General features: G+C 43.9%; 1 protein-coding gene across 2 annotated transcripts in view; it reads left to right on the top strand.

The window, feature by feature from the left end:
• CAMK1D (calcium/calmodulin dependent protein kinase ID) overlaps window positions 1–13,358 on the top strand; it is a 228,202-nt gene that overhangs the window by 127,642 nt on the left and 87,202 nt on the right. For both annotated transcript variants that reach the window (XM_030466180.1, XM_030466169.1), the window contains exon 3: window positions 6,747–6,821. In XM_030466180.1, the coding sequence (XP_030322040.1) occupies window positions 6,747–6,821 (75 nt within the window). The remainder of the gene's footprint in view (window positions 1–6,746; window positions 6,822–13,358) is intronic.

Raw genomic sequence — 13,358 nt, forward strand, 5'->3', positions numbered from 1 at the left:
TTTCAGGAGAGAGTTTATGTAATGATCTGAATCTGGCAGCCTCTCATTTACCACAAGCTGCCCTGCTTGCATGATACTAACCCAAGGGTGAAATTCCCATGTTTGCACAAGCATTTTAAAATTTATAATCTTGCAACCTGGAACTTCACTTTTATGTTAAAAAAAAAAATTATCAACCAACCCGCCCTGTGTTTTTTTTTCCTCTTCAAACTTTACTGCAAGCAACTCCAACCCATGCAGTTCCTGCTGACTTCTTGTGAACTTCTTGGGGTCTCCTGAATGCTGGCAGTCATTGCTCAATGCTGGAAGTAAACTATTTGCTGGCTATGAGCTGGTGGTATAAAAGACCTTCTTGTTGAGAAGATTGAAATTATCAAGAAGGCAAAAGGTTTCAGTCAGAGATATATAAGCCCGCAAGATATTTTGTGCTCTTTTTGAGGGGGAAAGGTCTGCTATGAAGTCACCTTTTACAAGAAAAAAGATACCAGTGAGTCAGTGGATGAGAAAGGCCTGATAAATATCAACTGGACAAAAAAAAAAAAAAAAAAAAGATTTTGAACTGGAGCTTATATTTCTTCTTTTCACACCAGTAAGTCCATGTGGGAGGGAAACCTGGACGATGGGAGAAGTGTCATGCTGAACTCTGCTCATGCAAAAATATCAGTGAAGAAATATCCATCTGTAAAATATTCTTCTTGGAGGATGCTTGGGGGCTACAGAATAAGAAAGGGAGGGGGTAGCTTGAGAGATATGGAACCTCACATCATACATGTCTGGTTGATTTTCAACAGCTGGAATGATAAGAGACCTTGCATCACATAAGGCACTGCAAATCCCAGGGTCAGCATCAGGAGCTGAAGGTTTTCCCAGACCAAACGTGGTGGGCAGAGCTCTGCTGCAGTCAGCCAAGCATTTCCAGGACATCCATCAGTTTCCTTCCCTGTACCAAGCCTTGCCATCTCACTTACTCTGTTACCCTCCTAGCAGACTTGTCATGTTTTCCCCTTGCAAGCAGCTTGTTTGTTCCCAGGGGTTCTCACACCATTATGAGCCATCCTGAAGACTTTTTGGTACTTTTCTTTCATGTGGAAAGCAATCTGATACCATCACTTCATGTGAATATATGTGACACTGTCCTAATATCTGTTGAAACCATTGACTTGTTTCAGACAGCTGATCAGAGTTAAGTTTCTCCTGTCCTCCAGAGCAGAAGTTGGGATTTAAAAGCTTCTCTTGGCCAACTGGTGAATTCAATGCCAGTAACACCCCCCCCCCCCCCAATGCTGCTGGCAAAACTCTTTATATGTGGAAATAATGGAGCATTTATTTGCAAAGACACTTGTTTACTCAAAGCTATAAATCCTTGCAGACTTAAACTTTGTTAGTTCTGGCTTTCACCTAATTATTTCTGCCTTCTTGTGGCATTTTATCCTTGACATGTGCTGTTCATGGAGGAGCAGCAGTAAATGTCATGTCTTGCAAACGTAGCACTGACTCATAAAGAGTTTTTGCAGGAGGGAACCTGCTCTCATATTTGCCCAAGGTTTTTTGCACAGTATTCTTGTAACTAATCCTAGTTTTCAGGGTTAAATATGATATACATTAAAATAAGTGATTCAATCATAGTTTCTAGCATGCTTTTGCAGCTGGGATACTTAACATGGCTCTCCTGGCAGCTTGGCAGCCAAAGCAACAGCAAAATCTCAGTCCTGTGCTTTAATCCATGCTGAGTGCTACCCCTCTCTTTAACAATCTGAGGGAATAAGCCACCAGTTTTCTTTAAGCTCCTTGGCCTCTGGGATAGCCAGGAGCCAGCAGAGATGTACAGGAAGCTCAGTCATGAAAGGATTTAATTTCCTTTGTACATTGACTTCCATATAAAAATCCATTGCTCCTTCAGAACACTGTCTGGCCAAAACCCATGGAACAGATTGATTCTTTAAATTATGTTTTAATTTTTCAGTGGGGTTTGTTTTTTTTTTTTTTTTTCCCCATTAGGGCTTGTTGTGATCCTATGGAACTTGTGCCCTTCTGGTGACAGAGGAGTAGGATCTGGTGGTGAGGGTGGATTTTAGCATCACTGGGATACCACCCCTCATCCTCATCACTGCTCCAATGCTGCATCACACCCAGTTTGGTGTGATGGAAGGTGTCTCACGGGGCCAAATGCCACCCTGGTCAAGCTGGGTCTTGTTTCAGGGATGAGTTTTGGCTACTGCAGAGCTTTCTGTGTTGCAGCAGCACTGGATATTGGAGCAGTCAGGGAAAAATTACAATTCCCTTATCAGTGCTCTTGTGCAACAACTCCACAGCAAGCAGAGGGGACCTCTCTGTGCTTGGGGCTCCCTTGTTTGCACAGCTGCCATGCTCAGAAAAGTCACCCAAAGATGTTGATTGCCCAGTTCAGTTTGCTGCTTTAAATCTTGGCTGGCAATTTGCTTCTATGTTGAAACATTGCTCAGGTGCAGTGTTGCCTCCCTTTATTTGTTGCTGACACCTTTCTAACAGCATGTGGGCAGAATCATAAAACTGGGAGGCTGGAGGGGAAATTTGATAATTTTGTAGGGTTTCATCAACCCTTGTGGCTCATGCCTGCCTGCAGCACAGCATCCAAACCAGTGCTGCTCTGAAAATCATAGAATCATAGAATTAGCCGGGTTGGAAGGGACCTCAGAGATCATCTAGTCCAACCCTTGACCCACCGGAGCAGTTGCTAGACCATGGCACTGAGTGCCACATCCAGTCTTTATTTAAATGTCTCCAGGGACGGAGAATCTACCACCTCACCGGGCAGTCCATTCCATAGCCTAATCACCCTCTCCGTGAAGAAATTCTTTCTAATATCTAACCTAAATCTCCCCTGGCACAACTTAAGACTGTGTCCTCTTGTCTTGTTGAAGGTCGTCTGTGAAAAGAGTCCAGTTCCCACCTCGCTACAGCCTCCTTTCAGGTAGTTGTAGACTACCATCCTTTCCTTTCATAGTTTTTTACCAGGATTAATCTCTCTTCACAAGTTTTTGAATAGTTGGATTTCCCTGTTCTTCATGTCTAGATTTATTTTTTTTATTTCTTTGTCCCCTGGATCACAGCATCTCATGGGATCTGTAGGCTGGAGAGTCCTAAGAGAATTGGTTGAAGTATTACCCTCTTTATTTGTATGTCTATTTCTAGACATCTTTCTGTCAAATAACCTCAGAATCTTCCTGAAAATGAACCAAGCAGCAGTGACTGGAAGTGGCACCTGCTCTTTGTGCTGCAGATGGGGGGGATTTGTGGGGACACATCAGGGTGTGGGGGCTGCAAGCAGCACCTGGGCTTTGCCAGGAAGGAGGGAAAGCATCAGGGAAAACAGGAATTGTGATGAAGCAGAGGTGATAGGGATGGAAAGGGAGATTTCCAAAGCTGGATGTTTCCTTGTTCATAACAATTTGCGTAATCTGAGCTAATTTACTTTAGCCAAGCCCCTGGTTTGATGTTTGTTTTCAGGGAGTTTTTTCTTTCTTTGGAAACAACTAATGGGAACTGCTGTCATCCCAGTCCACAGCCCCTCTGCTACAGCCATAATTTTTCCACCATCACCGTGTTCTGCAACACTGCTGCTGCATTGCCCTGCACAGAGTTCCTCCAGGGCAGGCTTATCTATTGCAGCATTAGACCCCCACATTGGGAGGGGGAGAGGCTGGAGAGAGAGGACAGAGGGAAGAAAAAGGCTGCAGGAAACTAGGCTTAAGAAGAAGGGCTTGTAAGAATATGGCCCATTGGTTAAAATAATACTTTGGGGCCAGGAGATCTGGTTTCTCAGTCCCTTCTGCTACCTTTTAAAAATAAATCCTGGCAAGTCTTGAGGAGATCAGATAGTCCAGGGGGTATTTCTGCTAGTCCAGGGAGTATTTCTGCTAAGCCAGAGCACTGGTTGGGCTGTGTGGAGACATTTGCAGGCTTGGCAGAATGAATCCTTTGAGATTCACTTGGAACTTCTAGAGGGGGATAGAAGTGGAGTTAGTTAAGGCATTCCCAAATCCTCCCAAAGCCCTCCTGATCAGTGGCCATCAAGCAGCTGCCACTGCACAGGATTTCCATGGCTCTCAATGTATCTGTGTCCATTTGTCTGGCACCCACATGTCTGGCACCTCTGACCTGCTCACAGAGGAGTGGGAAAAGCTTGTTGAAGTCCCCACTGGCCTTGCTGGCATCAGCAAAATGATGTGACAGTACTGGTCCCCATTTCCCAAACCCTGGAGTGCCATTGTCATGAACAGTTTTCAGCATTGAAGGGTTAATTAGTGTGGATCAGGCTGGGCTGGTGCCTTCAGAGGGGCAGCAGAGCTGGTGGCTGCTGCTGGTGGCAGTGACCTCTGCTGGGAAGTCCACAGCTCCTCTGGTCCCAGTTTCAGCAATACAACCTGCAACTTGATCTGAACTGTAGGTTTCTCTCCAAGTAATTTCCACAGATTTTTTTCCCCACTGTTGAATTGCATTTTCAAGCTTTAAATAGCTTGTCATTTGAGAGTCCAGCTGAGCAGAGAAATGCTGTGTGGGACCAGCTGCGTGATTTGCAGGCGTGTGATGTGCACTTCACCAGGAGCATTGAGCACTGCATAACTCCATGGTTAAGGCCTTGCTGGTCTTGGGGAGGCTGTGAGAAAGAGGAAAAAATGTCTCCTTTCCAGCTCATCAAGGCCCTCAAGTGCAGCATCCACCAGCGTTGGAGTCACATTCCAAAGGGACATCTTCTTCAAAATACCCTCATCATAGTGGGGGTGGCTCTATTTGTATTTGGAGGGTGATTCAGCTTCTTCTGATGACTCCTTCCAGCTTACACTTTATATTCACTGTCTTCCTGAATCCCACGTGCTTACAACCTGCTGATTCCAAATCCTGACCTGATTTCCAAGAGGGACAGAGTGGCTCAGTATGGAGGAACCCACAGCAGTAGGACCAAACCTTCTCTCCCCCTTCACTTTAGAACTGAGCAAGGTTATCTGCCCTCAGAGAGCCCAGTGGCACAAGGCCCATCTGGTCTGCAAATCAGAGAAGGCAGAGGGTCTTGTGGCAGCCCTTGGTGTACATGACAGATGAGGATTTTTCTGGCCCTTGGCTGTTCATCCTTGTGGGTCACCCACCCATTAGCCACGTGTGTGAGGGTTGGGTATTGCTGGCAGCTGTCTCAGTGGGGTTTGGTTGGTTTGGAGAACCTCTGAGGTTCTCAAAAATAGAAATGCAAAGTTTTAATAGTGACTGTTCAATTGAAATGTCATTTGTGGTTCTGGTGTACCATCAACTGGCTTCAACAAGGCAAAACTACCCTTGTCGTAACTGCAACCCTGAAGAGAACAAACACAGCAAAACAAAGGTTTCCAGGTGTGTACTGTGTAAAGCCAAGTGGGTGGTGGATTGGTTCCCCGCTTTCAATATTAATAACTTAATTTGTGATGCAGTGCACAGAGAAATTTTGCTAAAATATCATGGGGTTTTCTAGTTATTTATGTAGAGTAAGGAGCCTACTTGTATATTTGTTTGACACCCTGCAGAGTATTGTATTTGAGCTCATGTATTGTTGATGATAAATTTCCTGAAGGTCCTTATATGAATGCAGCTTTTGATAACTCGTTATGGGCATAAATTCAGGTCAGTCATAATCTTTCCAGTGATTTTACAGGAAATTGGATTAGTTTACATTCTTACGCAAGGAAAGATCCTACCAGGCACAGGGGACCTTCTGCTCTTGGCATCTTCATGCAGGATGGTAGGGGCTCTTGGGACTGTTGAGGGTCAGGTCTGTGATTAAGCATCTTAATTAAGCTACTTGAACCTTGAAACATGCAGAGAGTTTTGCAGTTACTGCTGATGCACTTTTTCTTTCTGAATGTGTCCATCTGTTGTTTAATGAGTGACCTTTGCTGTCTCTGCTCAGTGTTTCCCAGTTTTCTCTTGCTCTTAAAACAATTGTCTGCAATTGGCATAATTAATAACCTGGCCCTGGAGTTGTACTGGCAGTCTCTTTAGGGTCTGCACAAGTCAAATGTATCCTTTGGAAATTATTTGTAAGCATTTAAGGACCAAGCCCAGAGAGGCACTGCGCTGAGTAGTTAATTAGAGGTATTCTTGTAGAGATGATTTGTCTCTTTAAAGCAAGCATTTTGATAAGAGGCTCAGTGGGAATGATGGGGGAGAATAGTGAGGATGTAGAAAATTCATGAAGATGCTTGGAGCTGTTGCACAGAAAGTGTGTGATCCTTCATAGCACTGCAGAGAAATCTGGGTGTCCAAACCAGATACAGCATTGGAGCAGGGTGAATTTGGTGGGAAGGAGCCTGGGGATGTTGTATGGCTGCTGCCTGCCTGTGCCAGGCTCTGCACCCTTCTCCCTGCCACCCAGCACCCTGCCTGTGTCACTGATCCCTCATCCCACTTTGCTGCTGTCCTGAGACTCCAACCTCTGACCATTCATCTTCATTGACCTGACATGGGAATTGTAAACCACTAATGCCCCCCAATGCTTAACCCTTCAACATTTTGGGTTCAAAGAAGTCTGAAGGACTTTTCTGTAAGTAATAGCAGCATTCTGGGATGCAAAGCACTCATGTGTGTTCACTTCAGTCAAAACTGGCTTTTATGCTGTTGAAGAAAGTACTGACAAGGAGCATCTAATTTTCAGTTAGACAAATGCTTTATGTTTTGCAGGTATTAAAAAAAAAAAAAGAAACAAACTATTTTACACTCTACTTATCTTATGTTTTTTTCAGGATCAAGCATGAAAATATAGTTGCCCTGGAAGACATCTATGAAAGCCCGAACCATTTATACCTGGTCATGCAATTGTGAGTACTGAACCTCATAAACTTTCTGTGTCAAAATTACTATGTCTTCTTGGTTTAGGTTTTTTCTTTAACCCCAAAGATGAGATATGTGAGAGGTGTTTGTCTTGTGTGCTACAGTCTGCAAATCTCTGGCAAGTGGTTAAAAATGGGCTCCAGGTATGATGGGCTAGGTTGTCATGAAATTGGGAATCAATGTGTTTTGTGAATGGTGTCATCCCAATCAAACCACAATGAAGAGAGAATGCTGAGGGGGTCAGAGGTGGCTCCATATCTACGGGGTTGCCATGGTTTAGTTCTTTGTGACTCAACAAATAACTGGTCTGTACTGAGCAAGAGCACTGCCACCATATGCATGGGTGCTGTATTTGCAAGAAAACCTCATCCTTTTCTCAGCAGCAGTAGTAGCTCAGACCATTCTTGACACAACCCTCTCACCAGAGCCCCTCTTCCCCATTTTCTCCCTCCGAGCCTGAGGTCAGGATCCCATCAGGTATGTGATAGGCTGTGGCTGATCTGGCACTCCCATCACATGCTGGCAGGGGAGAGGGAAGTGATGCTCATTCTGCTTTTATTTTTTTTTCCCTTTCATCCTTCTGAAATAAATTTAAAACATAATTTGAAGTTAAAATGACTTCTTACCATCTCTAGTCTCTCTCAATTATGTGATCACCTCAAACGAGCAGAGCAGACAGGGCAGAGGGATAAAGCCCAGCTGTGAAGAGAGAGATGTGGAGCCTGGAGCATCTGACAGAGGCAGCTCTGGGGTTAAATACCCCATGGGAAACCTTGGGAGACCATGCTGGGAGACCCTTCTCTGTTGTCAATGATTTCAGAACCTGTTGGCAGTATGGGAAGAACAGTGCCCTGTACATCTTTGGTCTGTTTCTATAGCCCTATGTTTCAACGCAGAGTGGTGCAAAAGAACTTGCACAGGGACATCAGTGTCTTAAAAATTCCAACATGGGAATTTGGGAAGAAGAGATGGGCTGTAGGAAGGAACACTTTTGTGACAAGTTGATCTACAAATTCTTGTTTTTGTTTGATCTATTTAGAAAAAAATTATACTCAATATAACTCCTACTTATTATTAGCTTATTTAATGTAGTGTAACCCTCACTTTTCTAAATTTCTGACATCCAGATGACTGGATTATCTAAAATGTAGATCTGCAATCACAGGTGAAACTGAATATATATTATGTGTATATATATATATATATTAGTATAAATTTCTACTTGCTCCCAATTCAACACTTATTAGGAAATCATGCTTTCTGTTATAGTTATATTTGTAAACCCAGCCAACTGGTTTTCCAAGGGCCAATCATTCAGCTGTTCATGGACACAGCTTCACTGATGCCCCTGGGATGCAATCCTTGGCTGAAGTCAGCTGCCAGGGACCCATCCAGAGGGTGTGGGGCAGCAGCTCTGGGCTGTCCCCAGCCCTGGCTGAGCTATGCACCCTGTGCTGTGGGGTGAGCTGAGACATCGTGCATCCAAATGCACTGAAGTCTGACAGGGAGCAGGATCAATGCTTTTTATCATTCAAAGAAAAAAAAAAAAAAGGCAAGGAAGATTCTCAAACCCTCCTGTCCTGGTCTGGGACAACCAAGTGACAGCACTGTAACAAACTCCTGCTCACCCAGACAAACCCTGTGCACATGTGGGCTCTTAATCTGCTTCAGTGATCGGGTACAACACATTAGCTGAAGCTTAATTTTATTAAAGTTGTTTGATGTTGTTCCAAGCCATTGCTGTTGGCCCTCCTTGCTGCTGTAAATTAGACAAGGCCATGGTGTCCTCTGCTCTGCACAGGGTATTTCCAGGGAAAGACTTTCCTGTGCCTTTTTGGAAAAGGGTTTTATAATCCCAGGGTGGAGAGGACAAGATGCCCAGGTACTCACCCTCGTCACTGTGGACATTTCATGGCATATGTCCCCAAGGCACACTGCATAAGGATGGTGCAGCCACTGCACTGCCTCTGAATTCTCATCATTAGCTGTGATTGGGATAAATTGGCATCCATAGTCAAGTGGCAACACCACAAAGTCCAGAAGACTTAAAATTAATTCTGTGTGCTTCCTTTGCCTGTTTCTGTCTGGGAGAGGCACGCATGGATAATCTTTGGTTTCCAAGGAAACTCTAACTTGTTGATACAATAGCTGCCAAGCATTGCAGGGCATGAGCTATCTGTTTGTTTACATTTCTGCACTATTTATTACTAGATTCCTTGTGGGGTTTTTAGCTTCTCATTTTTGTGTATTTCTCCTAAATCATACAGTTGTTGCCTACATTTAAAACTGAGGTTTGCTATGAAGTAGAAGGGGTCAAGCAGGTCTCATGAAGAAACATTTAGGTTAGGAAAAGAAAAAGAAAAAAAAAAGGGAGGGGATGTAACATTAGGGCCACTCAGAGATCAGTGTCATGGGCACAACATATCTCAAATCCATATGCCCTTCTCCCTGGCTCATTGCTTGTTAAGTGGGCATTAACTGATGTTTCCCAGGGGAGGTTTTTTGTTTCATGGACAGCATTTTCATTGCCAGCCTTTAAAGTTCTTCTTGTTGTGGAAAATCCACATTACAGCCCCTGAGCATCTCCCAGCACCTCTGTGGGAGAAGGCTTTTGGAGGCAGAGCAAGCCTCCTGGTGGATGTTTGTTACGTCTACTTTTACTTTTTGCCTGTTAGCAGGAGCACTTAAAGGATAAATATTGCACCTCATTTATCCTGTCAGAGGTATGGGCAAGCACAGGTGGCAGTGTCTGTGCTGGAGCTGGCAGGTTGGGAGGTGACGAGGCAGCCGTCTGCATCTATTTGACACCTAATTTATTCCTGTCAGTCCCTCTGGGAGCTCTTCCCAGGGTTATGTAGCTGTTGGTGAATCTGTCCTCTGGGTTTACTGGCACGTTCATGGGGAAATCTGATCTCTGGCTTTGGTTTCACCACCTTGTTTTTACATATATTGTATACCAGTCCTCAGGAAACTGTTCAGACTGTCCCAGTCCTCTTAGTGCATCCAGCCTGGAGATCCCCAGATTTGACAGCTCAGAATTTCATGTGCTGTCTCAAAGTGTTAACCTGTTCCTTAGAAATTACTGGACCATTTTTTTCTTTATTTATTTTCCCAAAATACAGGATATTCCAACCTAGTGATTCTAAGTTTGGCAAGATTATGGACAACTCCATGCTGTCTTTTGCTCCAAGAAATATTGCTCAGCTTTGGTATCAGGTGGAGCTACCACTGCAGCTGCAAAGCAGAATATAGATGTAGGATAATTGCTGCCTCTCCTGTGATGATTCTGCTAAAATTTTGCAGGCACTAGAGAAAAGTACTTCAAAACATTTAGGTTTTGTTATATTTCAATTAGGATCATGTTCTTTCAAACCCAGAAAAACCTGTTCCTTTCCCAACTTGGGTTTCCTGTAGTGCCATTTAAACCTACACAGGGAACACTAAAATCATAGAATCATAGAATGGTTTGGGTTGGAAGGGACATGAAAGATCATCTAGTTCCAACTCTCCTGCATGGGCAGGGACACCTTCTCCTACACCAGATTCCTCAAAGCCACAATTCTCTGAACGTTTCTGGACGCTGGGTGAGATTTCCTTGGAGGATATTGTAGAAGATGGGGGGGAAATCAAGTGCTTTCAGAAATAAAATTTATGTCTCAGGATGATAGAAAACTTTTTTAGAGAATTTTTGTAGTGATAGAAAACTTTTTTTAGTACAGGATTTTTGATTGCTATTGATGCCACTTGGCAGAATTACCCTACTGTGTCTTCTAAGCTCTCTGCCTTACTTCATCTCATCAGCATAGGGAAATCTCCTGATAACTTGTTGTGGTTAATATTGTCAGGTACTAATGCATCACTGGCAAAATCGGTCTCTTTGGGTATTGGTGATTCATTTTCTGCATGCTGGAAAAATGGATTTACATAAACACATCTTTTCTGAGTGTCACAGAACTGTTTGCAAATGCTGTTTCTGAATGTGCTGCCTGGGCAGGTCGGAGCAGATTCCCAAAGCTCTTGGGACTTTGACTCCATCCACATTGTTCTCCTGAACTGGAGCATGAAGCAGTGAAGTTTGGTTTCCTACAGATTTGTGTGCACCCTGTACTAGGCACAGCCCCACAGGAGCTGGGGTTGTTGCCTCTCTGAAAAGACATGGAGACAAGTTAAAAATTCACAAAGGCATTAATTTCTTATTCTCCTTTATTCCTCTGTATTTGCTTAAAAATATAGGAACTTAATATTTTTTTTTATCTCTGCTCTTCCATCAAAGGTGGTTGAAATTCATCCAGAAGGCAAGAAGTTCATCCAATAGGCAGATGGGGAGGAAAAATCATTGCCTTTGTAAAACAGCCTAAAAATTAGGTCTAAAAGGCACCTCCAAAAGTTAGGGAATTCCCAGGCAGGATATGCTGCCTGTAGCAGCTGGTCAGCATTAGCAGCTGTTTTATTAACCTTTTCTTAAAAATATCCAGTCACACACGCCCTAGCGAATCAAATCCATTGCCTAACATCCTTACAGGTACACAGCATTTTCTAATGCATCTTCCAGGCTGCAGTTTCAACCTGCAATGCTGGAACTCTTCTTTCTTTAGTTCCTCCTGAAGGTAACAAGACAGTTCACATGGGGAAAGGATACAGGAGGAGGCCCTGGAAAGCATATAACCAAGCAAGTAATGATCAAACTTGACCACATCCCTGAGTTTCTCTGCCCTCTTTTTTCACAGTGAAGAACAGCAGCAAATCCAGAGGAAATCCTGTTAATACCAGGATCTAGTTAAAAAAAGGAAAAATCATTCTGCCAGTCTGGTGTAGCTTTCCACCTCTTTCAAGGGCTGTGCTCCTGAAGTGCAGGTCTGATCCTGGCAGGAGGGGATTCTGATTCTCCAAGGACACCAGAGTATTTCTCCTGCATGAGGTCTCCCAGGCTTTGACATCTCTGCTCAGAACAAGCTTTTAGGGTGACCAGCCTGGCTCTGTCAACCCTGAAACCTTTCTCCTTACCTTTCCAAAAAAAAAAACCAACCCAAAACAAAACAAAACAAAACAAAACAGCCTAGCTGAGCCTCAAACCCTGACTTTGAGTTTCTTCCAACTTGGCATCTTAACTCTGCTGAATTATTCAGATAATTTCCATCACAGAAAAGCCAAGATATGGGAACTCCTTCCTGCTGGGTGCAGACCACACACCAAGAAGAGCCCTACAGAAGTCTGCAGGCTCAGAGTCCCTGGGCCCCATCCTTGCAGATTATCAGCTCTCCTGCACCACATTCAAGCACCTTAGAACCCCTCAATACCATGGGAAGCAGCTCATACAGGCAGGTATCTACCTGCAGTATAATTTGCAGAAGTTTTCGTTATTACTAAAACTTTGCCTCTTGTGGTTTTGCAAATAGGTAAGCCAAGCACTGAGCTGTGATTAAGTGCTGAATTCCCTTTGTTTTCTGAAAGCCTGGTGCCTGAGCACGCTCCGAGAGCAACCGAGCATGGACGGGGCGTGCAAGTGACATTTCAATGAAAATATTCAGCCTCCAAGAAAAACAACAGACAATGGAGGGAAGTGCAGTCTTTGCCAGGTTCTTTAAGGACTGTAGCAAGGACGCACTGTGTTACAAAACAGCCAGACTCAGGCCAAAGCTGCCATCACATCAGGATGCTAATTAAAGCAAAACACAGATCTGCCGCATCGCGTTCCTTCCATGAGATTTATTCCCACCCTGGGTTTTGTGTGGCTTTAAAGTATTATGCAAAAGACAGAGAGAAGTCTCTCTGCATGCACAATGGGATTTATGTGAATGATAAAAGCAAGATAAGTCCTTCAGCAGCAGAAAATACTTCTGTGCAAACACCTGACAGAAACATCCTAGCATCACCTTTTTCTGTGGATGGTGTGGGTTTTATCTTTATTAGTAATAACAGCAATGGTAACAGGAGAAACAACACCAGAAATGAAGAACACTGGAGCTGATGACCAAGGCCATTCAGTGTCTTTCCTGGTTCAGGATGGTAGTTCAGCTGCACACCCATACACTCTGCTCTTTGTTTCCAGTATTCCTAGGTCAGATGAGGTGTCTTGTCTCAAAAGTGTCTGGCACCCACTGAAAAATATATTGGGTCTGTGTTGAAAGTCTTGGATCCCATGTTTTCAGCACCTCCTTGTGCTGCACAGGAATAAGATGGGTGGCAGATGGATCTGATGGGGTTTATTGGCTAGGACACTTAATGGATGGGCCAGGGAAAGACCTGTTCCAAATTTCTGGTCATGCAGATATACATGAATTTGATATTAAGCAATTACTGAATAAATTGTTAACTTGTTGGGGGGTTTTTTGGGTTTGGTGTTGTGGGGTTTTTGGTTGGGTTTTTTTGAGCTACTAATACTTAAGAACTGCAGCACCAGGAAGGGTTATGCACATCTGGGCATGCCAGGAAGGAGCCTGTGAGCTTTGCTTAAACTATGAAATAGCAGAACAGGCACTCAGTTAGGCAGGATTTCATGTTCTCACATCCTGGGGAGTGAAACA

Source organism: Calypte anna, chromosome 1 (assembly GCF_003957555.1).
Source record: "Calypte anna isolate BGI_N300 chromosome 1, bCalAnn1_v1.p, whole genome shotgun sequence".
NCBI lineage: Eukaryota > Metazoa > Chordata > Aves > Apodiformes > Trochilidae > Calypte > Calypte anna.